Source organism: Natator depressus, chromosome 6 (genome assembly GCF_965152275.1).
Source record: "Natator depressus isolate rNatDep1 chromosome 6, rNatDep2.hap1, whole genome shotgun sequence".
NCBI lineage: Eukaryota > Metazoa > Chordata > Testudines > Cheloniidae > Natator > Natator depressus.
In genome coordinates this window covers 50,616,182-50,641,433 of record NC_134239.1, presented here as the reverse complement: position 1 = coordinate 50,641,433, position 25,252 = coordinate 50,616,182, and the positions used below count along the sequence as shown (strand labels likewise).

The 25,252-nt window shown below is 44.7% G+C and overlaps 1 protein-coding gene and 1 long non-coding RNA gene across 6 annotated transcripts in view; one reads left to right on the top strand and one right to left on the bottom strand.

Moving 5' to 3' along the window:
- The first annotated feature begins 362 nt into the window (after nt 1–362).
- Nucleotides 363–12,064, top strand: LOC141989033 (uncharacterized). Of its 2 annotated transcripts, XR_012639898.1 has the most exons (5): nt 363–633; nt 4,063–4,238; nt 8,296–8,618; nt 10,620–10,706; nt 11,547–12,064. It is a non-coding gene; the product is annotated as an uncharacterized LOC141989033 (long non-coding RNA). The 2 variants fall into 2 exon arrangements; XR_012639897.1 differs by lacking the exon at nt 363–633 and having other exon boundaries at nt 2,961–4,238.
- Nucleotides 12,065–20,751: 8,687 nt separating this feature from the next.
- The window catches only part of CAPRIN1 (cell cycle associated protein 1), an 82,339-nt gene continuing 77,838 nt past the window's right edge, over nt 20,752–25,252 (bottom strand). For 2 of the 4 annotated variants that reach the window (XM_074955255.1, XM_074955256.1), the window contains exons 18-19: nt 25,080–25,143; nt 20,752–23,376 (exon numbers count right to left, since the gene is read on the bottom strand). In XM_074955255.1, coding sequence (XP_074811356.1) covers nt 23,312–23,376; nt 25,080–25,143 — 129 coding nt within the window. In that variant the 3' untranslated portion in view covers nt 20,752–23,311. The remainder of the gene's footprint in view (nt 23,377–25,079; nt 25,144–25,252) is intronic. The other 2 variants (XM_074955254.1, XM_074955257.1) reach the window with 1 other exon arrangement.

Below are 25,252 nucleotides of genomic sequence, written 5' to 3'. Positions count from 1 at the left end.
TGTAACCAGGATGGCTGGTGCATGACTATGGCTGTGGCCGTGGTTTTGGCTGCCATGTCCATGACGTCCAAAGACGCTTGAAGGACTCTTTTAGCTAGGAGTTGGCCCTCATTTACAATGTCTTGGAATTGTGACTTTCTCCTTGGGGAGCTCTGCTGTGAACGAGCAGAGTTTCCCGTAATTATCATAACTGTATTTTGCCAGCAAGACTGAGTAGGTGGAGACTCAGAATTGTAATGTCACCGAGGACTAAATTTTTTGTCCAAAAGAGATCTAGCCTCTTGTGTTCTTTGTCACGTGGGGTCGATCAAAACTGTAGTTTGCCACATTGATTAGCAGCATAGAACACCAAAGAGTTGGGTGTGAGATGAGGAAATCCGCCCCTTTGTTGGGAACATAATACTTTCTATCCACCCTTCCGCATGTCAGTGGAATTGAGGCCGGTATCTGCCAGACTGTCTCCGCTGGTTCTAAGATCACATCATTGATGGGCAGAGTGATTTTGGAAATAGATGTAGGTTACAAGATTTTACCAGCTTGCGTTGGTTTGTATGCACTTCCTCCAACAGGATGTCCTGGCTTTGGCTGACCCACTTAAAGAGTTCCTGGAACTGTTTGATGTCATCCGCCAAGGTAGGTGGTAGCAGCATGATTACCTCATCCGGGGAGGAGGAAGAATTGTAAGCAGGAGATGTCACTTCCTCATCAGTGGCTGTTTGCGTCATCCCCAACATCCTGAGCCTCTGTTGGCTGTGGAGTGGGAGACATGGGATAAGACCTCAGCTCATCTCTATGAGCCATGGGTAGCCTGGAGTGGAGACCCCACTAAGTTGCCCACAGTTCCCAATGTGCCCACTGCATTGGGAAGGCCATTGATTGATATATGTCCACAGTAGTCCGTACCACGGTTGAGCCAGCTGATAAGGGTATTTATGACCCATCTGGCTCCAGGTTGGTTGTCAGTCTTTCAGTGATGAGTGGTGCAGTGAGAAAGTGCATGGTTCCTACACATCATCGGACAAGTGTGCCGCGCCATGAGAAGTATGGGGATCTCCTCTAATTTACAGGAGAGCCCTCGGTACTGAGTAGTGGGGACTGCGGTGCCAATGACACAGCCAAGTCTCTCTGTTGCAGTAGATTCTGTGGCAGTTTTGATGTCAGTGCCATTGGCGCCAATGGGGACGCTCTTGTTGGTGCCCTCAGATGTGGTGTTGATGTATTTGGTGCGGTCAGTGCCAACTCTGTTTTATTAGCCAGTGCCAACTGCAATGTCGGTGCCAAGGCAGAGGCTTAGGGCCTGAGGAGACACTCAGTACCGGGTCCCTTAAGGGTGAGTTCGGTGCCGTGGAGGAGGCATTTTGCCATCTGGCCAACTCAGTCTTCTTTGCTTGGGACTTGGCAGCGCTGGAAGTGCCCGGAGCATCGTAGGTGCTCACCCAAGCCTGTGTCAGCATCGGGGATAGCGACCTAGCAGGAGACTGCCTATGTTTCCACAGTGCTCTCTGCGGAGACGTCTGCACCCTCTTTCTCGGTCTTTTAGAGGAAGGCACGTTTCTTGTTCCTGCGGGGTGGTGCCAGAGGAAGGTCCGTTGGTCTGGCTTTGGTTGGAGAGATTTCTCCATCAGTATCATTTTCAAGTGGAGATCTTGGTCACGCCAGGATCTCACTTTCAGATTACAGCAGTGGGCGCATTTTTGCAGGATATGCATCTCCCCAAGACATCGGAAACACAAAAAGAGTGTTGTTCCGAAATAGGTATTGCTTCACGGCAAGAGTTGCATCACTTAAAGCCTGGGGAGCTTTAAAGCTCTGATGTTAACTGACCCCAGTGGGGGGAGGGTAAACTGGTTAAGTAAACTTTTTTCCCCCTAAAACTAGCACCAACACTAACTATAACTTTTTAAAGACTGTTTAAACTGCTCTCTTTTTTAAGAGAGAACAATGGCAAGAATAATTAACTCTGCCCCTAAGCTCTGTCTTCAGCCAAGGATGGTTGAGAAGGAACTGGAGCGCTCAGGTCCTGCATGCGCTAGATGCGACACCAATGGCACCGCAAGACACCTACTGCGCATGTGTGACGCGCGCAGACACTACTACCGTAAATCTCCGATTGACAGTGCCAGGAGTCACTGACACCTGAAGTGTAGCACCCACAGGGACAGCACTCGAAGAATCAGCTTTCTGCCAGAAGCACAGCAACAGGAGATCTGGCATCCACTCTTGAAGAGGAGGTTACTCACCCTGTCCATTAACTGATGTTTGACATGAGTGTCCCCATGGGTGCTCCACTTCAGGGCAAGGTGTGTCCCAGCCCCTTCGATCAGAGATTTCTACAGCAGTAATCCTACGGGCTGTGCCTGCCTCTCGAGCTGTCAGGGTTCTAACAGCGTGTGCACAGCCTGGGCGCCTCAGTTCCTTCTCTACAACGGAGTGTGTTACAAATTCCAAAGTAGAGGGGAGGAGGGCAGATAGTGGAGCATCCACAGGGACACTCATCTCGAAGAACGTCAGTTACTGCACAGGGTGAGTAACCTCTTCGAGAAAGATGTCCCTGGGGATGCTCCACTTCAGGTGACTGAAAAGCAATATCCCTTAGGATGGTTGGGACTTCGGATGAGGCAAGAAGGCTGTTGACAAGACAGCTCTACCCCATCTGGTGTCAGACGCTGCAGTGTGGATGAGAGCATAGTGATTAGCAAAGGTAAGGGGAAGTTACTCACCTTGCAGTAACTGAAGTTCTTTGAGATGTGTGTCCCTGTGGGTGCCCCACTCTAGGTGTTGGTGGGTCCTGGTCGGGACACAGGCGCTCCCTTGGTATCTCCCATCTCGTTGGAATCTTCCTGAGCACCTGCATCCCACACCCCCCTCAGTTCCTTCTCTACCGTGGAGCGATTATACTAGTACTCCAAAGTAGAGGTGGGGAGTGGAGCACCCACAGGGACACACATTTCTAAGAACTTCAGTTACTGCAAGGTGAGTAACTTCCCCTTCTTCTTCGAGTGCTGTCCCTGTGGGTGCTCCACTCCAGGTGAATGTGTAGCAGTACCCACTATGGTCGGTGGGACTTTGGAGATGCAGCAGTGAGTACTGTAGAGTACTGTATGGCCTACTATGGTGTCTGCTGTGGTATCTTGCATGATAGCATAGTGTTTGGCAAACGTGTGTTCAGATGACCATGTAGCCGCTCTACAGATGTCAGAAATGGGTACGTTATGTAGGAAGGCAACAGATATTGACATAGCTTAAGTGGAATGAGTTCTAATGCCTTCGGGCAGTTGAATATTTTGAATACAGTAAGAGGATCTGATGCAGTCAGAGATCCACTTGAACAGATGTTGTTTAGAGACAGCCGTACCTTTCGATCTTTCGGTGATGGAGACAAAGTTGTGGAAATTTACAAAATGGCTTAGTCCTGTCTAAGTAAAAGGCAATTGCTTGCCTGACATCGAGAGTATGCAGGGATGCCTCGTGTGGCGTCTTGTGAGATTAGGGATAAAAAGTAGGCAAGTATATCGGTTGGTTAAGGTTGAAGGTGGATACCACCTTAGGGAGAAATTTAGGATGTGGTCTCAGAGTGACTTTGTCTTTGGAGAAGATTATGTAGGGAGGATGGGCCATCAGGGCACTTATTTCACCTACTCTCCTTGCTGATGTTATTGCAACTAAGAAAGCTACCTTCATGGACATAGGGAGAAGAGAAGAGGTACCCAAAGGCTCGAATGGAGGTTTCACGACAGCGTGAAGAACGAGGTTAAGAGTCCATGTAGCTGCCGTTGGGTAAATTTCAGGGTAGAGATTTTGCAGGCCTGTGAGAAATCATTTTATGGTGGGGTGGGTAAAGAGAGAATAACCTTCTAACAGGTTGTGGAAGGTGGTAAGCACCGCCAGGTATACTTTGATGGAGCTGAGCGAAAGTCCATCCTGTTTTAGTCTCAGGAGGTAGTCTAGAATGTTAGGGAGGGTCACCATATTGGGTGTTAAGTGATTACCTGAGCACCAGAGGACGAATCGCTTCCACTTCTACAGGTAAGTTTTACGAGTGGAGTCTTTTCTACTGTGCAGGAGAACATATCGGACTTGCTCGGAACAGGCTAGTTCATGGGTTTGGAACCATGAAGGAACCAGGCTGTCAGGTGGAGCTTTTGGATCTGGGGGTGAAGAACCGGTCCATTGTCCTGGGAAAGGAGATCTGGCCTGTCGGGGAGAGCCCATGCATGATGGGAGGACATGCGGAGTAGGTAAGGATACCACGTCTGTCTCGGCCAAGCCAGGGCAATAAGGATGACCCGGGCCTTGTCGTCTATGATCTTCCGAAGAACCCTGTGTAGCAGAGGGATTGGTGGGAAGGCGTAGAGGAGAGAGTTGTTCCACGCTCCTAGGGATGCAGTCCCGAGTCCCGCTCTGGAACGAAACAGCTGACATTTTTGATTCTGGGGTGTGGCAAAAAGGTCTACTGACGGGGTGCCCCAGAGGGAGAAGAACTGTTGAAGTATTATGGGATGCAGTTCCCATTCACATTCTGTTGAGAAGTGTCTGCCGAGTGCATCGGCGGTAGTGTTGGGGCAGCCTAGTAGGTAGAAAGTGATGATTTGTATTTGATGTTGTATGCACCAATTCCATAGTCAGATGGCTTCCATGCAAAAGGAATGTGATCGGGCTCCCCCTTATCTGTTGATGTAGTACATACATGCTATGTTGTCTGTTAAGACCCGAATAGATTTGTTGTTTATGAGGGGAAGAAAGTGAAGGCATGCTTGCCTCACTGCTCTGAGCAGTAAGAGATTTATGTGTAGGTGCGGCTCTGATGCAGACCACCAGCCTTGTGCCCCCCTAGATGCACTCCCCAGCCAATTAGGGAAGTGTCTGTGGTGAGCATGAGCATTGGGGATTGTTGCTGGAAGGAAACCCCCATGCAGAGGTTTTCTGGTCTTGTCCACCAATGTAGGGAAGCTAGAACACTGGGAGGAGGAGTTAGCAGCATCCCTAAGGTGTGTCTGTTGGGTTTGAAATTGGAATTGAGCCAGCCCTGAAGACATCTCACATGTAGCCTGACATACTGGACCATGAAGGTGGTGGCTGCCATGGGACCAAGGAGCTGTAGACAGATTCTTGCCTGTGTCTTGGGACGAATAGAGAGCGTGCGTATGAGCTGCGTGATAGCGAGGAATCTGTGCTATGGGAGCGAGGCCCTGCTCTGGATTGAGTCGAGATGAGCTCCGATGAACCTGATCTGTTGTGTAGGTGTCAGGGTGGATTTTTGGATGTTTATTTGGAGGCCTAGGCTGTGAAAGAGGGAGATGGTGAAATGGTAGCTTGAAGTGTCTCACCATAGGAGTTGCCTTTGATGAGGAAATCGTCCAGGTAGGGGAAAAGCGTGATCCCATGTTTGTGGAGGTGAGCCACGACCACGGCTAAAGTGTTGGAAAAGACTCTTGGCGCTGTGGAGAGGCCAAAAGGAAGAACTCTATATTGAAAATGGTTGTGACAGATTGTGAGCTAGATGAATTGATATATGAAAACAAGCATCCTGTAGGTCGAGGGCTGTGAACCAGTCCCCTTGATCCAGTGCAGGAATTATTGTGCCCAGTGCGACCATCTTGAATTTTTGTATCCTCACAAATTTGTTCAGTCGGCGTAGTTCCAGTATAGGCCTCCATCCCCCGTTCTTTTTCTGGGTCAGGAAGTAATGGGAGTAGAATCCTTTCCCCCAGTGTTGCGTCAGCACAGGTTCCAACTGTGCCTAGCTGGAGAAGGTGAGCCACTTCTACGCAAAGTAGGTGCTCATGAGAGGGGTCCCTGAAGAGGGAAGGGGAAGGGTAGGAGGATAGGATATGAATGGGATAGAGTAACCAGACTGAACTATTTCGAGGACCCAGCGATCCTGTATAATACGCTGCCAGGCATGTTGGAAACTCTGGAGGCGGTGGCCAAATGGGCAAGTAGGCTGTGGAATCAAGTGGTGTTCGCGCAGACCCTCAACTAACGTTTCAAAATTGTTGTTTATTCCTGGATAAGTGGGAGGTGGTTGCTTGAGCTTGATTTTGTCTGCACTTAGGGGGTCTAGAGCGATTCCTATTTATGTCATATGGTTTGGGTTGAGGCCGATAATATTGTTGTGTGCGTGGTCTTTGGTAAGGTTGGTATCATTGTCTCCTGGGAAGAGATGGGTGAATACCCATGGTACACAGTGTCGCTCTAGAATCTTTCATACTGTGAAGAAGTTCATTGGTTTTTTTGGAAAATACTGTGTCTTTATCAAAGGAGAGGTCCTCCACTTTGGTCTGCAGATCTTTAGGGATGCCAGATGCAGAAAGCCATGAAGATCTGCCCATAACCACAGCAGTTGCAGTATTACGGGCTGCTGTGTCTGCCGTGTCTAAAGAGGCTTGTAGGGCCGTTCTGGAAATCAATTGGCCCTTGCTCAGAATTGATTTAAAGTCCGCTCTCCTATCCTCTGGAATGTAGGAGACAAATTCAAAAAGTTTATTGAAGTTATCAAACTCATAGCTGGCGAGGACTGCAGAGTAGTTTGCAATCCTGAATTGTAGAGTGGAGGACGTGTAAATCTTGTGTCCCAAGATGTTAAGGTGTTTAAGGTCCTTGTCTTGTGAGGTGGGCCAATATTGTGGCTGTTTTGTCCTTTGTGCAACTGCACCCATGACAAGAGAGTTCGGTTGTGGGTGATCCTTAGCAGGAACATAGTATTTACGTTCGGCCTTTCTGCAGGTAGGTAATAAAGAAGCTGGAGTTTGCCAGAGTGTCAGCTGGTTCCAGGAGAGCTTCATTTATAGGAAGCACGATCTTTGAGGATGCAGAGGGTTCAGGATTCTAAGGAGTTTTTGTTGTGTCTCCTGAACCTCTTCTAGGGGGATGTCTTGACTGAGTGCCACCCTCTTGAAAAGCTCTTGAAATTGTTTACAGTCGTCCATGTTCTGTGGAGGTGGGGGGGAGGAGGGAAGAGGGCTCTGTCTGGAGCAGATGGAGAATTAGGGGTCGGTGAGTCAGGATATGGTTTGTAGCTCATATTCTCAGGAGGGGGTTCAGGTACTCTAGAAGTGGACGGAGCTGGAGATCGAGGCACAAAAGCAGGTTGTGGTTTCGTGGAAGAGGTCTGAGTAGGAGGAGGATGTGGCCAAGGGTACCACTGGGGCCAAGGCATAGGGTAGGAGAACCCAGGTGCCATCCACGGGGCGGGGGGGGGGAGAGTAGGGAAACTGAGGCTGTTGGCTGAGGACTGTAGCCTGAGGTGGAAGAGGGTCCAGTGGAGGAGAAGAGGCAGGTGGGGAGAACTCTGCCTGCTGCTGTATATTGGGTTCGCTGTCAGTGAAGGTAGCCAGTTCAGGTGGCGAGAGCGGCTCTTCGAAGAGTGAACCCTGTGTATCCAGGAGCGGAGAGTTAAGCTCAGGTGACACCGATAGATCACATTCAGTGAGGAACTGCTACTGCTGCTCCCTGGGCTGTGCTGAGCCTGGACTGTGCTCTAGCGCATTAGCAATTGAAACTGAAAGTGTCAGCCGTGCCGCAGGTCTGTTGGAGGTGCCCTGCAGGGGGTCCACTGCTGGTGCCGGGGCAGACTTGGTGCCGACATTCTTCCCGGCACAGGGGCAGAGCGTGCAGTCGGCACCGCGGCTATTTTTAACGCTGAAGCGCTTGGTTCCACGGAGACCTTCCCAGTACAGGAGGTTGGATTCCAGCCTCTGTGGTCTGTGGGAGCCGCGGCTGAGGCTTTAGAAAGGGTTGAGGCACCTGCCTGTGGTGCTGTCAACACAGAGGATAAGGATCTCGCGGGAGACCACTTACCCTTGTCAGAGTCTCTCCTATGAGACTGCTGTGCTTCTTGCCTCTGCTCCACAGAGAGTGAAGCAACGCTCCCAGCTGGTTCGGATCTGGCCAGGGCGTGTGTAGGAGCGGGTTTAACTGTCCCCATCTTCAAAAGGGGCTGCAGGGATTTTTCCATCAGACACATTTTAAGTCGCAGGTCCCTGTCACGCCGAGCCCTTGACTTGAGGCTCGTACAGTGGAGGCACTTTGCAGGGATGTGGGTTTCCCCGAGGCAGTTCACACAATGTGAGTGCCCTTCAGACCGTGGCATGGAGTCCTGACAGGAAAAACACTTTTTGAATCCTGAAGCCCCTGGCATTGTGAACTAGAAATGGCAGGGGAGAGTGTCTCAGCAGGAGACAAGCCTGAAGCGAAATTTTTTTTTTTAAACTAAGTAACTACACTAAAAGAAGGGAAACAACTGGCATGTAACTAATAACTATTTCTATATTCTTTGATACTTTTTTCCTACAGAGACCAGGGAAGAGAAGTAGCACTGCCCCGAGTCCCGTCCTCAGCCGGGGACGGTTGAGAAGGAACAGAGGGGGGTGTGGGACGCAGGCACTCAGGAAGATTCCAACGAGATGGGAGATGCCAACTGGGCGCCTGCATCCCGACCAGGCACTGCTACCGAAAATCTCCAATCAACGGCGCTGGAACACACCAACATCTAGAGTGGCGCACCCACAGGGACAGCACTCGAAGAAGGTCCGATGCCCAGTTAGCTGCCTTGCATATATGTCAGACAGAGGGACATTACAGAGAAAGGCCGTGGAGGTGGAGACAGCGCTGATAGAGTGAGTCCTAATTGATGTAGGAGGGTGTATTTGCTGAGTTGGTAACAAAGGTGTATGCCGTCAGCAATCCGTTTGGAAAGTCTCTGTGTAGAGATAGCATTTCCTTGTGAGTGCAGAGTAGTAGAGACAAAAAGTCTGGGGGTTTTCCTAAATGGTTTTGTTGTATCCAGGTAAAAGGATAATGCCCTGTGAACATCAAGACTGTGCATTGTCATTTCAAAGGCATTAGTGTGAGGGTTTGGGAAAAGTGTTGGAAGGTGTATAGGTTCATTGAGGTGAAAGGGAGAATGTATCTTAGGTAAGAACCTTGGATGTGAACAGAGTGTGACCTTATCGCGGAAAAACGCGGTATATGGAGGGTCCGCCATAAGCGCCCCCCATTTCTCCTACTCATCTGGCAGACGTGATTGCTATAAGGAAGGCGGTTTTCATGGATAGGTGGAGAAGGGAGCAGTAGGCATCGGTTCAAAGAGTGTATCCATCAGGGCTTTGAGAACTAGGTGTAAATCCCAAGGTGCAGCAGGTGGTTTCACATCCAGGTATAATGTCTGGATGCCCTTCAGGAACCTTTTGCTGATTGGATGGGCAAAGACAGTTACGTTGTCAACCTTATGGTGGAAGGCGGTGATTGCCACGAGGTGGACCTTGAGTGAGCTCATAGAGAGGCCAAATGTTTTAAGGTGTAACAGGTAATCCAATATCAGTGGGAGAGAAGCAGAAACTGGGGAGGTCTGTTTGCCAGCGCACCAAGATGTGAACGGTTTCCATTTATGCAGGTAGGTAGTGCATGTGTTGTGTGTTCTGCTGTGTAGCAAGACAGTACATACTTGGTCCGAACATGTTAACTCCACATTAGAGAACCATTGATCAGCCAGGCCCTCAGGTGGAGACATTGTACGTCGGGGTGAAAGACTTGTCCCCTACATTGTGATAGGAGATTGCTGAGTGGTGGAAGGGGAATGGGTGGCTTGACTGACATTTGTAGGAGAAAGGGGTATCACGGTTGTCTGGGCCATGCTGGGGCTATGAGAACGATGTTGGCTCTGTCTGGTCATATCTTCTGAATTACTCTGTGCAACAGAGGCATTGGTGGGAACGCATACACGAGAGTCTCGGTCCAAGGGGAGTATAAAGGCGTCCCGCCGTGAGTGTTTCCCCAGGCCTGTTCTGGAGCAGAATGTCTGGCATTTTGTTTGTTGCTATGGCGAATAGATCCAGGTCTGGAAAATGTCGGAAAGAATGATGTTGTTGAGTTCCCACTCGTGCTGTAAGGGGAACGATCGGCTGAGCTCGTCTGCGGTGGTATTCGAGAACCTGGCAGGTATGAGATGGAGATATAGATGTTGTGTTGAAGGCACCAGTTCCAAAGTTTTACTGCCTCTGTGCAAAGGGAGTGTTATCGGGCTCCCCCCACCTGTTGACATAAAACATGCATGCCATGTGGGCTGTCACGATTTGAATTCGGCAGTTTTGGATGATGGGAAGGAAATGGAGGCAGGCATTGAATACGGCCCAGAGCTCTTGTAAATTTAGGTGAAGCCTGGTTTCTGAAGTGGCCCTGAGACCCTGAATGGTGAGGTGGCCAATGTGTGTTCCCCATCCTGTGAGGGATGCATCTGTGATGATGGTAACTGAAGGGGGATCTTGTCAGAAGGGAATCCCAGTGCAGAGGTTGATGGGAGAGTTCCACCAGAGAAGCGAGTCCTTGACTTACTGGGGCATAGTTAGTAACCTGTTTAACCTGTGCTTGTTTGGTTTGTATGCTATGGCTAGCCAACCCTGAAGGCATCACATGTTCAGGCGAGCATTTGCAACCACAAATGTGCAAGTGGCCATATGTCCTAAGAGCTGTAGGGAGTCTCAGACTGTAGTCTGTGGGCTGGCACATAGCTGGGTAATAAGGATGTCCATTGCAAGACCAGTGGTGGAATTGAGGTGGGCGCCAATGAAGTCGATTTGTTGGATAGGTTGTAAGGTAGATTTGTTTTTGTTTATTTGCAGGCCCACGGTGCGGAAGCCGTGAAGGGTTGCAAGAATTCTGTGGTTCGCTTCTAACTGAGTGGGAGACTTGAGGAGACAATCGTCCAGGTAAGGAAATATGAGGATTCCTTTTTTCCTGAGATGTGCTATTACAACTGCTAGCACCTTGGAGAAGACAGATGGTGCGGTGGAAAGGCCAAAAGGGAGGACCCTGTACTGGTAGTGTTGTGCTCCCACAGCAAACCTGAGGAAACGTCGATGGGCAGGGTGGATAGAGACATGGAAATATGCGTCTTGGAGGTCGAGGGTTGAAAAATCAATCTCCTTGCTCCAGCGTCTGAATTATCATTGGGAGAGTAACCATCAGGAATTTCTGTTTCTTGACGAACTTGTTCAAACATCGAAGATGGAGGATAGGGCGCCAACCGCCGCTTTTCTTTTCCATCAAGAAGTAGTGGGAGTAAAACCCTTTCCCTCTGTGTTGAAGGGGTACCTCCTCTATTGCTCCGAGATGTATGAGATGTTATACCTCCTGACAGAGCAATTCTTCGTGAGAGGGGTCCCTGAAGAGGGACGGGGTGTTAGGGTGGGTGGGAGGTAAGGAGAGGAAGGGGATGGCATAACCCAATCTGATAATTTCCAGGACCAATCTGTCCGTAGTGATGGTTTGCCAGTTGGCCAGGAATGGACGCAAACAGCGTCCAAAAAAATGGTTGGGTGGAGTTGGTGCTGGAGAGGGTGCGAGGTTTTCTATACCCTCGACCAAGACTTCAAATTTATTTAGGTTAGGAGGGTGGGTTGCCGTTGTTTGCGGAGGGCGACATCATTGGTTCCTGGGCCTATGTCATTGTTGTGTATCATATTGTCTGAAAGGTGGATGTTGCGCAAAAGGTATGGAAACGTGGTCGTTGGTATGGCTGATATCTATATGTCTCTTCTTTGAGGCAGGTGTTTGGATGCTTAAGGATCAGAGTGGCATGGGAATCCTTCATGGAGTGAAGGACCTCCTTGGTTGTAGCAGTGAAGAGCTTGTCGCCATCTTCGACCGTATTCTGTATCTCCTTCGGAAAGGAGGAAGAAGCAAGCCATGAGGACTGCCGCATGACGACGGCTCTGGCTGTAGATCTGGTCGCTGCATCCGTAGCATCGAGGGTAGCTTGAAGAGCTGTGTGGGAGATCAATTGGCCCTCAGACACCACTGCTTTAAATTGTTGTCGTTTATCCTCCGACACATCATCAATAAATTGTATTACCTTAGCAAAATATGACCCCCAAAATTATGCTAAGAGCACCACACAGTTCGCTACTCTAAATTGCAAAGTGGAAGAAGATACACTTTGCGGCCAAAGAGTCCAGTCTTGTTATTTTTGTCTGATGGAGTGGAGCAGAAGTGTTAGTATTTGTTTTTCTGATTGGCCGCATTGACCACTAGCGAATTAGGTCAAGGGTGCATAAATTGAAACTCAGAACCCTAAGATGGAACACAATATTTTTGGTCCAATCTTTTGCTAGTGGGTTTTATTGTAGCTGGGGTCTGCCAAATAGTTTTAGCAGGTTCCATAATGGTCCCATTAATTGGTAGGGCTATTTTGGAGGCGGTCGTAGCTTGCAGGATGTCTGGAGGCTCGTGGTGTGTTTCAGGTACCTCCTCCAGGGTAATCTTGAGCTCTTCTGCTACTCTGTGAAACAACTCTTGAAAGTGAGCAAGTTCATCAGTAGCAGGAGGTGGTGGGGGTACCATGGCATCTTGTGGTGTTACCACTATAGAAGAGGTGTGTGGGGCAGCAGCGTCCTCTGTAGGGGTGGCGGCCACTTCAGGTCTTATCTGGGTTTCAGTGTAAGCAGGCAGTGGGGAGGGTTTGACAGCTTTCCTTTGGGCAGCCCGCAGAAGACCTGAGTGTGGTGCGGTGTAGGTCCAGGTCCATGGACCCCAGTGTGGCCATTGCCCTGGGGAGGGGGGATAGGTGGTCCCATCCAGGGATTACCATACCAGTGTGGATAGCCTTGAGGATATGGAGATCGTGCTGAAATGCGTCTCCCAGTTGTAGGTAACTGACTCTGGGGAGAGTATTGAGAGGAAAACATCTGGTGGTCATATTCCTCTTCCTCCCACACTTCATTGGGAGGGGCTTGAAGTGGTAGGAGAGTACTGAAGGTAGGGTGCTGAAGGTCTCAGTGATAGGCTGGTGCTGAGGAGAGTCAGGAGCATGGGACACCCTTAAATCCTCTGGCTGTAAAAGCTGCGGTGGAACTAAGTGACCAGGAGTCAGTGCCAGTGTAGCTGGTTGAGGCAGTGTGTGCTGGGGTGTCTGTTGGCGCACCAAAGGGTGTCCCGGGGGCGCAAGCTGGCTCTGCAGAGTAGGAGCCCCTGAGGTAGGCACTAGAAGGGAGGCAGGAGACCTCAGGAGGCTCGGTGCTGAGAGCGGCGGCTGTAAAAGTGGTGCCACAATATCAAAGGATGGTGCCACAGCCGCTGCTTGTGCTGTCAGCACCCTAGCAGCTCGTAGCACTGTACTAGCAAAGGTGGCCATAAGAGAGCTGAAAAAGGCAGGTAACTGGAAGCCCTGAACCTCGGCACCATGTAGTGGGGCAGCCGACTCACCGTCGGTGCCCGCCGCGTGGAAGGGGCTGAGCCGCAAAGCCAGAGTCAGCGGAGACCGGAGAGCCGGTTTTAACTTTGTCCCCGAGGAACTACTCCTGAGGGGAGAGGAAGCTGGCCCTTTTTTTTTTTTTTTGCTTTTCCTTTGCCTCTGGAGGGTGTCACAGAGGTTTGCTGGCCAGGGTCAGAGGCAGGTATGAGGGAGTTTTCCAGGAGTAACATTTTAAGCCTGAGCTCCATGGCCTTGCAGGTCTGCGCTTTCAATTTGTTACAGTGGATGCATTTTTGGGGTACATGAGACTCCCCCAAACAGCATACGCACTGTGAATGCCCGTCAGAGATGGGGATGGCATCCTTACAGGAGGTGCATCTCTTGAAGCCTGGGGAGCCAGGCATGTCCGAAACCATGGAGTTTTTTTTTTTGGTTTGTTTTTTTAAGAAATAAAAGTAACAGTTAATGTAACTTATCTAAGTAATAATTCTAATGACTGAAACTATCTAACTCAACTGAGAAACAAACTAACTAGTTGGTCTCAAAGAGCACTGCTGAACTCCATCTCTAGCCGGGGACGGTAGAGAAGGAACTGAGGAGCCCCAGCTGTGCACGCGTTATTAGAATGCTCACCGCTTAAGAGGTAGGCACAGCGTGTGCGCAGCCCGTAGGGGTACTGCTGTAGAAATCTCTGATCGAAGGCGCTGGGACGCACCTTGACCTGAAGTGGAGCACCCACAGGGACATCTCTCGAAGAAGAACCTGCTATTGATTTCCTATGGAAGTTTAGCCAAGTCATAGCAATTGCCTTTCAATAGAGGATACTACGTATATTAAAGTTGGTTAAGCACTCTGCACTCCCATGTCAGATTATTCTATCCTTGCCCTACTGATGGGCTGTATGCTCTGCCCTGACAGGGTATCACCTTCCAGGCTGGAGCCCTAGCTTTTGTGATTAGAGTATAGGCTCATTAAGTGAGCTGCAGAGGAAAAAAGATGGAGAGTTCTGTCTCCTCTCTCCCCACCTGATTTTTTTATGCTCGATAAAAACAACTTGAAATGTTTTCTTCTTGTTTTGTTAGACATTCTCATCCTGCATCAGCAAGCTGAAAGGCTCTGCCTTGAAAACTAGTGTAACATCACAGCAGCTAAACAGGTGGAAGTAGTGCTATTAACAAAGGGAAAAGATTTTTAGTCAAACTATTTAATAACTCCTGTTTGTTATTTTGTAAAAACCAGCAAAATATATTAATATATATTCCCCCTTTTGGATTAAAATGTTAAGTGCTCACAATAAACTCCGAGGTCCATCAGGTCTTTGAACAAAGTCTTGAAACACTAGACAATTATACAAATATCAAGATAAAACTCCCAATGTATTTTTTTTCTAGTGCCAAAGTGTCATCTTAGCCAATCACCACTAGTTAACATAATGCTAATACTGTTTCAGCAAAGCAGTATTACCGTTCGCTATCATTGAGCTATACTCACCTTCTGGGAGCCATCCCCATAAATGAGAATATACTGTAGTATCATTAATTCATGTAACACTTTATAGATCTAAAGCACCACAACCTCATTAACCCCTTGAGAAAGGCCAGAATACTACACAAGTGAGGATAAATGTATTAGGATGTAGCAAACCTGATTCTTCACATCCACACACAGCCAACAGAGCTACAAGCTTTCAGTTCTGGCCTGAAAAATTCTCTGGAACTCCAGAAAACTGTTTATTCTGAACATGGCAGTCTAATCCAACCTACACCTGATTGGAACTGGTCATACCAAGGTAAGTATTTCAAGCATTGTATTTAGACTGCTAAGTCATCTCCTTCAGCATAGACTGAAAGCTCCGTTATGTGTAATTTCTCTCCTTGTCTTCTCAAGTCAGTTTCTCTAAACAAAACATTTGTGCCAAACCTCTCCCTACCCTCCTAATCCTCTTCCTTTTCCCTGTTTTACATCAGAAGTCTCCCTATCCTTTTCAGTTTTGTGAGTCATAGTAGATTTAGGAGATGGGCAGGGCTTGTTTTAAATCTGAAATTCTCTGGTATCCTACCCCACAGGTGATGGAAGAAAAAGCATGTATTTACAGAGGGAGCCCTTTATCACAAAATCGTACAAACATTCCTCTTTAACCCTATTTACAATGTCACAGCGAAGCCAAGTAGTATCTCCTTTTCAATGGCAGAGAAATACAGAGGCTTGAAAATCAATGAGATTTGCTGGATGCATTGTTCATCCATCCCTTGCTATACATTCAAATGCATCTGTGCTGGTGCAAACACGCTACCTAATTCAATATCCATTAAAACTATAAGATTGCAAAAGATGTTGGTAATCTTGTTTCTCATTCAATAAAACTAGGTAAGCTTATAATATTTAAGCTCTATTTAATAAAATCCTAACTGTCAAGTTTTTATACAAAAACTGCAAGTTCACCATATTGATAAGAAAAATTTGCCAACTTGAACTCTAGGTTATCAATTCCAGGAAAAGACTGCACTGGCACTAATTTATTCTCAATGCTGGTAACCTCAGACTTGTAGTATCAATCTTTTCAAAACAAAACCTGATCCAAGATATTTGCACAGATACTTATTTAACTCATCCCTGGCTTTAAGAATTTCCAACTATCTAAATTTCTTGTACACGGATACAATTTAAAACTACGTTCTCTCCCCTCCCGCCCTCCCCCAATCCCAGAAAATGATTCATTTACATCCAGATTCCATTGGGAATGTTTGAGAGACGTTAACGCAAAAGAAATATTGGGTTTTACAATATAGCAAACTTTTTAGATAAAGAATTGCACTAAAAGTGTAGTTTAATTTCCATGCAGCTATGAATACTAATGAAAGTTCCACTTTTGCTAACAATATAAAGGCTATAAAATAGTACCGTATGAGCAAGTGATATGAATTACTGGGATAATACCAAAGTAACAAGAAAGTGGTAGTAACAAAACAGTCCTATAAAATGTAAGCGGAATGTGTGCGCATAAGAGGGAAGGATGGCATAAAGTACTTTTTAAAGGTTTTTTTAAGTTTTGATACTGGCCCTGAATGGATTCATTCATTAAATGTGAAGATGAAAAACTGTAAAGATGTACAGGTAGTTAAATATATAAACTGAACCCCCAGATTATTAAAAACTAATAATGAAGAATTGGAGATTTGTCTACCACTGGCGGGGTGGGCTAATTACACCTATCTGGAAATGCTGCTCAGTTTGAGTACTTCTGGAATCAGGAAGTTACCCTTCAAAGTTACATAGTAGTAGTACCACAATATCCAATTCTGATAAATCCAATTTCAGAAGTGGAATAGCTAAACTTGTCAAACCAAACAACTTCTCAATACAACCCCCTTTACATTCCAAACACAGATCTCAAGACCTGGGTTCTTGAAGAAAACTTCTAGTTAGCAAAAGGAACTTTCCTGTTCTTCATCAAGTCTAGGTCCACAGATCTATGAACCGAATTTTAATAGCATTACCGATCCATGCAGCTCCTCTCTGAGGTGAGCCATTTACAATATGAATGTATATCAACTAGCAAACCAATGCCTGTAACATTCAATGTCAAAAGGCCACATTAGAAGATGTGACAATATCCAGTTCAAAGAACAGAGAAAAATAATTTGTCACTTTATAAATTTCCTTATTTAAAAAAAGTGCATGAAGATCTCATAGCTCAGAGAAATGAGCCCACAGGATAGAAGGGGTGGGACTTCAGAAGCCTCCAAAATGGCCCACTGGATCCCCTTTTATATGGAAAGGGTAGAATCAGTGAAAATTTCTGACACTCCTTAATGGACAACAATGTTACTAGGAATGCCACTTCCATGTAAAGAAATTAAAGGGAGATTTCTCTCAAAGGCTCAAATTTATCATTAGCACAGACTACTCAGTTTAGAACTCCACAGTGGAGTCTGGTGAATTTGAGAAGATATTAATTATTCTACCTAAGAAGATGCTCAGTGTCTGAGTAGGTACAAAAGCTTTCTTCTCCTAATATAAAAGGATGGGTGACAAGGCTACCACTTGAACTCTCAGGGTGGCTAGCTTGGATCCCATATTTAGAGTGTAAGAGAAATCTTAGAGTATGCTTTGTTCCCACTGAAGACAGGGAATCGTCCTCCATTACATCAGGATCTGAAGCAAAGCTAGGTATAAGTATACACTTAATAACTTTCAAGAATGTATTTTTCACCATGTTATTATTTAGATTTCTCTTCGAAGTCCAGTTAGCTAGCCTCCCTCTGTTTGTCCAGGTAGGTACACAACAGGGTCTTAGGATAAAGGTTACTCCTTGACAAGAATACTGGAGGGCTGGAGGTAGGGTGACCAGATGTCACAATTTTATAAGGACAGTCCTGATATTTGGGGCTTTGTCTTATAGATGTGCCCATTACCCCCTATTCCCTATCCCAATTTTTCACCCTTGCTATCTGGTCACTCTAGTTGGAGATTAGATTTACCAGATCTGAGATCAGATCTGGCTTAGGAGATAGTTTTGCCCTATCAGGTAACTGGCTCTTTAAAGAGGGGAAAAAAGAATACACACAGAAAACCTGTTTGTCCCTCTGAGACAGAGCATATGATGCCCCTACACTTGGGACCACTTCTGGAAAAGTGTTGGGGAGATTTTGTATTGAACGGGAGGCAAACAGATCCATCTGCAGAGTGCCAAACTGGTATCAGTTCTACAAAAACCTTTGAGAAAAATGATTATTCTGCTAGGTCAACCCTCTGATAAGTGAGTCAATTGGCTGTAGAATTCAATGTCCCTTTGATGCATATAGCCCTTAGAAAGAAGATATTCTTTGGGCCAGGTGAACAGCAGTTAGGCCTCCTTCTGGAATGTTTTGATAATGTATGACATACTAGATGAGCTGATGATGGTCATGACCTTTCTGAGGAGTGGAAACAGGGCCGTGAGAGCATATCAGATATCCTAACGTTCCAGTCAGTAGATACAATAGAACTGTTTTTTTACTGAACAAATGTCCAGACCATCTGATGCTTTGAGAGGAAGTTGAGAGAGATCTTGTTCTCAAATCACACAGCAAGATAAACACAAGCTCCGAAGTAATTTCAGCCTCCAAAAGGAACATTGAGTTTCAGCACAAGTGAAGATTCTAGAGCTTTATACACACATTGTTCCACTATAGAGTATTCATCCAGGATCCAGAATCCCCATTAGGCTCAGCCTATTCAATCTATAGGTGTATTAACATTTATTATAAAATCGGTCAAAGCTTCCACTGTTATTCTAGAGCAATGGTTTTCCATTTGCAGACTCCTACCAAATTTCAAGTGGAGGTGCAGACCCCTTTGGAAATTCAACCTGTGGTCAACGGATCCCTATCATAAAAGTCTTGGGACGAAAACTGATTGAATAGAATTCTACTATAAACATTGCAACTGCTCAGCCCGACATTTGACACAGCGTAAGAAAGGGCACTAAACGGTGGACTTCTATGGTAATACCATCACTTCTGGGTTTTCACCTTATTTTCATAGTCACTTTTCATGGACCCCTTAGGCAGTCTGCGGCCCCCTGGGGGCATGAGGACCTCATGTTGAAAACAAGTGTTCTAGAGAAAAAAAAAAAAAATCTCTGAAGGCAACTGATTCTATTGCCACAATCCACAAAAGGCAGCGAATAGCCTTCATGTCCCTGTTCTTCTAGTGGCTAGACACTGGTTACATAGCAGAAGTCTGAGAAGAACAGCACAATTTTATGAAGTGAGCTGTTTAATGTCCAAAAAACCCATGTCTGAGGTGATTAGTATTCAAACAGTCTGCTAGGTGAATTCTGAGTTCCGAGGACTCGGAACTGACCACTTGGTTTAAACGGGGCTATGAAGAAGCCATGCAGAAGACTTGGAATCAGAAGTAGAATGTCCAAGTTTCTTCTGGATCAGTTGGATTTTGGGTCCGTTCCACTTTGTCGGAGGCCTTCATCCAGTTATATTTTGATCAGAGGAGGTTAAAGGCTGCTTCGCTTTCCCATACTACCACCAAGTCCTTTAATATTGGATTTATACGAGGACAAAATTTCTATCGTCTTGGCCAATTCAGAGATTACTTTGCCTAAGATCCTGTTCAAAGGGAGGATTTTAGCTAGAGTGTCCTTGCTCCAGAATCTGAACCAAACCTGGCAAGAGAGAAACTGACCATCCAGTGAGACTCTGGACAAAATGTGACTGGCCGAAGTCATTTTGTGAAGAGAAGCTCCCAGAACCTGAAGTCTCCTTAACAATAGAGAGGACTGGCTAGACATCAACCCATAAAGACTGGATGCTAGAGGTCTCTTGGGCTGCTATAGTTGCCTCAAAGTTCCCAGGAAGTGACAAATCCCCTCACCTGTGGCTCGTTAGGAAGGAAATCTACGAAACTCACTCAAGGGCTAATTGAATCAGGAATAAAAGCTCCCCAGAAACAAGTTAAAAAGTCCTCTCTGAATCATTCCCAAGAGAGCCTTTGTGAGGAGGGGTGTCCTGTGCAAAGGGGTGAGGAACTCCCCCATCAGGCTTGGGATTTCTTCCTTTAATTATTCTTCTGAGGAGATATTAAAGGCTGCAGGTCCCTAGGAAGGAGCTCAGGTGAATCCAACAGGCATTAGAATCAGGCAGAGAAGGTCCAGCCATAGAATCCAAGCTTCTGGGTGATTTGCTTCAGGGTAATGACCATATTAGTCAGGCCATATGAGATCCATGGATATATGCCCTGAAAGGAAAGTAAATTAGGAGCTCAGAGTCAAGCCTCACAAACCCTTAACTACTGTCTAGGGGTATCCTTTGAGACTGACTGCTTGGCTTCAATCCTCCATAGCCCAAAGGGAGGCAGAAGCTCATCTGATATTCCATATGCAGTAGCAGCACGGGTGGTGCTCTCCTCACTGGCCTCAGTTACTCCCCTAAGAGCTTGATGTGGCAATAGTTAATCAGATGACTCGGTATAACCAATGCCATCAAAGCTGGGATGTGCAGTGATATGGCGCCACTTGTAGCATCTCCAGCTGAGCTTTGACTGCTGCTCAGGTCTTCTTCAGTCATGGTGATGAGGAGTGGAATGCCACCTGACCTGGCCAATTCTGATGTCTTTGGTGCCTCCTAAGAACAGGCCTCAGCTAAACCCCAGAGCAGGACTAGCCAAGCATACCATTTTCCTTTTCAACAAGCTTACTAGCAACTATATGTGGCTGCTGGGTATCAGTCAGGGACCCTCAGGAGTGAAGAATGTACTGGGGATGTTCTCTCTCGGGAGAGAATCAAATCTGAAGTCAAATCAGGGATTGCAGAGGCTAAAGAGCTCTGAAATTCTTAAATGTAGAATGAAACTCAAAAAAGAAAGTTCTGCAGCAGGAGAGTATTAGTTTGTCCTGTCTGCACCATGGAGGCAGAAGAGAAACAGAGTAACATCTCTGGACAGGTGTGGACAGCTATGCCAATGATGGATATATCTGGTGCTATCTTCTGAAGTGCAGGCTGGAAGACTAGTTAGCGGATCTATGAACCTTAATGTGATGGAGGTCAGTTTTCAGCAAGGGGTTTATTAACCATACATCTGTCAAGATTAATGGAATTAGAGTGAACATTCGGGCTAGATATGTATTCAAAACACTTGTTTTATGTACTACAGATGATTATAGTACATTTCTATGTATCATTAGCATACAATAGAAGGGTTAGACTGCCTAAAGGCCATTTTCACACACAAGCTCACAAGATAACACCTCAAAATAACAGGTCTCAATTACCCACATTTTATTAGTTCATTTAAATGATATCATTGAAAATAAATGGATACGCCCACATTTTTGGAAAATGGAATGTCCTGATCTATTCAATGGCCTTCAGTTAAGTATGTTGTAAGTTCAATGAAAAACTAAAATTATTTAAGAATCAGTTGGGATGCAGCAGAAAGCTGAATGGCTGTCTGTCTACTACTTATTTATAAATAGCTTAAAAGGAAAACATTGAGAAGACTCCCCTATTTTCCTAAAAATCAGCATTAAAAAGCTTATCTTTTTCCCACTGTAAGGAAATAGCAACAGACAATTAAATGGGACTGCACCAGCAGCAGTTTGCTGTATGGTCACAAGAGTGACTTGCCATCATACTGCAATGTATATCATTGAATTACTATGGGAAAAAGTGCCACCCCAAGCAACTAATGTGTTTGCAAAATGACTGTTTACTGTTGCTTCCACAAAACTGTGATGTCTCCCAGTAAGTACAATATCTGTAATTAATTTCCGTGGTCTTTACATTCTGGTCATGACAAAGTGAAAGTCACATGCACTGAGTTTGGGACTATGTCATAATAAAGTAAAAAAAGCTTCGGACTGTCATGACACAGTATAAAACATCCTCCAAATGACAGCAAACCCTTCATTTTGGTTTAGTAAAAGCAATACCATTACCTCGTGATTAAACATCCTCTGTTCGATATGTGGCTGTTGCTTAATATGACCCTTTATAGCACTTTACATTTTCAGTGTGCTATAAAATGCATTTGTACTCAACACCTCTATTGAGGTAGCTATGTATTCTCCCCATTTTAGATAGGGAAACAGGCACAAAGAGATTAATCAATTTGACAAAGATCATACCGGAAGTGAGTGGCAAACTTGGGGTAAGATTTATGAGTTCCCAACTCCCAGTCCCAAGCTAATTCTTCTACACCATATGTTGACTTAATGAACATGAAAGTCTCCATGGGGAAAAAAAAATTCCCAGTTAATCCAATTAGTATGAAGACAACGGACAATAATTGTGAGAGAGTTATAACTTCTGGAATAATTTAAAAAGGAACAAAAGGCTTATGTAAATCTGTAAGGTGAATTAGAGAATAAGCTTATGAAATGTCTATCCCCATTATGTTAAGTCTGCATCAGTAGCTGAAAACGATTGTTCCAGAATACAGTTTTTATAAACATGTTTTATTTGTCTTGCTTATACCGTTAGAACTGTAACTGCTGGCTGTCATTTCCCTTAAAAGGGGAAACCAATCAAAACACATACTGGTGCTTTTCAAAAGATAGCAATTAAAAGGGCAGCAGCAGTGGGCATTTGAGATTTCTTAAAACCTTCAGGCTGCAGGAAAGACGAAAGGACATGTGACCAAAAGTGTTATGATTATCCATTAGAGATTTCCATCAGTACCTGTATCAGTTATTTAGGTGATAATACAGAAGGTCAAGTATTAGTGACAGACAATGTGCAAGTCATAAGGAATGATAGAGACAATACCAATCCTTACAAAAGTCATTGCTATCAAAGAAACTTAAATATGTTCAAGAGAGATCTAAATACTTCACATCAAATATACAAGTGGCCATCCAGATTATATCCTATATTTGCAGAAGTTTTAAAGTGCCAATCAAAGCTAATTTTGGGGGGGAAGGAGGGTTAAAAAAACCTTATACAATTACATCAGCAGTTACACAAAAGCAATTTATGTATCCTTAGCCACAGTAAACTGAGCCTGGTGATGGAGAATGCTGTAGCTAAGGGGTGTGTTGTCTATCAAAAGCTGGCTGTAAGCTTATTTGTCTAGTTAGGGATATATGCATCATTATGCATCTTAAACTGTTCAGTGCTTCATTTTAACATGAAAAAGCTGAAATGCAGTTGCTCTGCCAAACCACACTTCATTTCTTCCATCCTTCTTTCATGAGGAAAGTTTAATTTTGTCAACTGCCATCACAATAAGATCTTTAGGGATTTGCTGATTTTATTTGTTGAATCACTATAGAATGTCAGAAGTGAGGCAGTCTTGCTTTTTTCTGCCACTTTAGTTAACCACGGAGATTGGATCACCCTGAAATTGCCTTTTTTGCTTTACTCATAGCCAGAATAACAAATCTGAATCTCATGTGCAAGGCTCAAGATGATGCTTAGGACAGAACATGCAGAGTAAACGTTGTTTCTTTCCATATCCAGGTAATATAAGCTGACAACTGTAGTCCTGTCTTTATGGGTAATGAAAAAAGTCCCATTACAATGAACTTCCTGTAAGGGAGAACAAATAGATAATAACTCTTCTGGTAACATGTATGGTACATTGGCCAGTGTGTTTTTGGCGTTTAATATAATCCTGTGGATTAGTTTAATTCACTTGCTGAGCACTCATTTGAGACATCCCTCTGTTGGGTCTTGGGGGCCCTCCACGACCTAGAAAATAAAAACAGCACTTAAATTTTGTATCAAATCAGACCATTTTAGAGTTCATAAAGGGTGCGACTCAAGTTTGGTCTCAATAACTTTGGTTTAGAATTCATAGGGTATATGCTTACTGTACTAATACATGGTCAATATTCTTATCCATTCAAACACAATCACACATGTATGCCTATTAAATCATCTAATCAATTCCTTGGTTTCCCCCTCTTGGTATTTTTCGTAATTTTCCTCAATCTCTTAGATTAATTTAAATTAACTTCTAACAAGATTTTCCTCTTCAGTTAACAAACAGCAACTACTGACACAAGTCACCCACACATGTATGGGATAACATATCCAGTGCAAGTTAAACTAAGACTTTTAAAAGTAATTGGTTAGCATTTTTAAAAAATTCTTATTTTAAAGCCATTAAGCTAAAGGGTCTCTGAAATTATCAAACAGCCCGTCGCAGGTCTGCTGTCACTTTCCTGCTCCTTTGTATCGAGCCCCTTGAAAGTCTCAAACAGCATTCTGAAAATAGATCACAAGCTACTGTTCTGTTGAAGATAGACATATCAATTTAGAAAACCTATCTTCAATCAATCCACCCTTCTGCCAAAATACTTACCTGCATTTTATTGGCAATGAGCCCTGGACTTTCCTGTTATTTGGAATATATTTATGCACAGCATTGCTATAACTTCACCGCGATTAGGTAGACTCTCAATCCCCATTCCCATCACACCATTTATTAGGACAGTTCCTTTTGACAACGCATACAGACATTTCCACAAGGTGGCTAATGTTGTTATAGATTTCAACATTTTAGGCAGCAGAAATGGAGAACATGCAATGTAGTTACCAAATGCCTGTTGAAAAACTATGGAAGTATTGTTGAAAAGTAATTAAAGTTCAAATGCAGAAATATTAGCTCAACTACAGTTTTGGCTATTTGATAAACAGTTAGTTTAAGCGCCTACATGATTGAGTGACTTCAATATATTAATATTTTTGTTTCATTCTCAAAATAAAGTACACTGTGCAGCTGCAAATAAGGCTGGAAATATTTTAGGAGATTTTTACAAAGGGAAAAACCCACCCACCTCTATTTTTTAAGTATCAATTCCTATAATCACTTTCTTGCAGACTCTAGGAACTAAATGAACAAAAGGCAGCGTTTGTAAATATGTAGACCAAACAAAAGTATTCCTCAACAGGCTGCAAGTAACGCAACACGTCTTTATTGAAACTGAAGAAACATCAATATACAAATTCAGAAGTCAAGGGAGCTTTAAAAAATGCACAAAAGTAAAGTCTGCAGTCAAAATTCTAGCAAATCTTGTCAGCAAAAAATTAAAATTCCAAATTGGGTTAGATGGGGCAGCAGTGAAATGGGTGCAAAGCTTTACCAAAAAAAAAATATTTTCAAGTTTTCAGGGCTCATTTTGTTTTAGTAAGAAAAAAGGCAACTAAATAGTGTGAATGCAAAGATAAACTTAAATCTTAGCAGACAAATGTAACTTCTTACAAACAAAAATACTTCATTCAACAGCCAATTAACAACTTCCAACAAAAAGTTCCAGGAAAATTAAAATTTTTTGAATTGTGGCCTATTAGTTATATATGATAAAATGTTTTCTGATCCACAACTCTCTAAGAGATTGCATCAGAAACTCCAGTTCAGCAGAATGAGGAACGTATCATTTGAGTATTACCTCGAGGGGCTCCCCGCGGTCCACTCTGTCCAGAGCCACGTTTAAAATTCTGTTGATATCCATCCTAAAGAAAGTATAAAGTGAGAAAAGTAAATTAAAGGTATCCTCATTAAACCATCACAGTCATTTGTTGTGCCTTAGAAAGTTAAATATTTGCTATTAAAAATATTAAG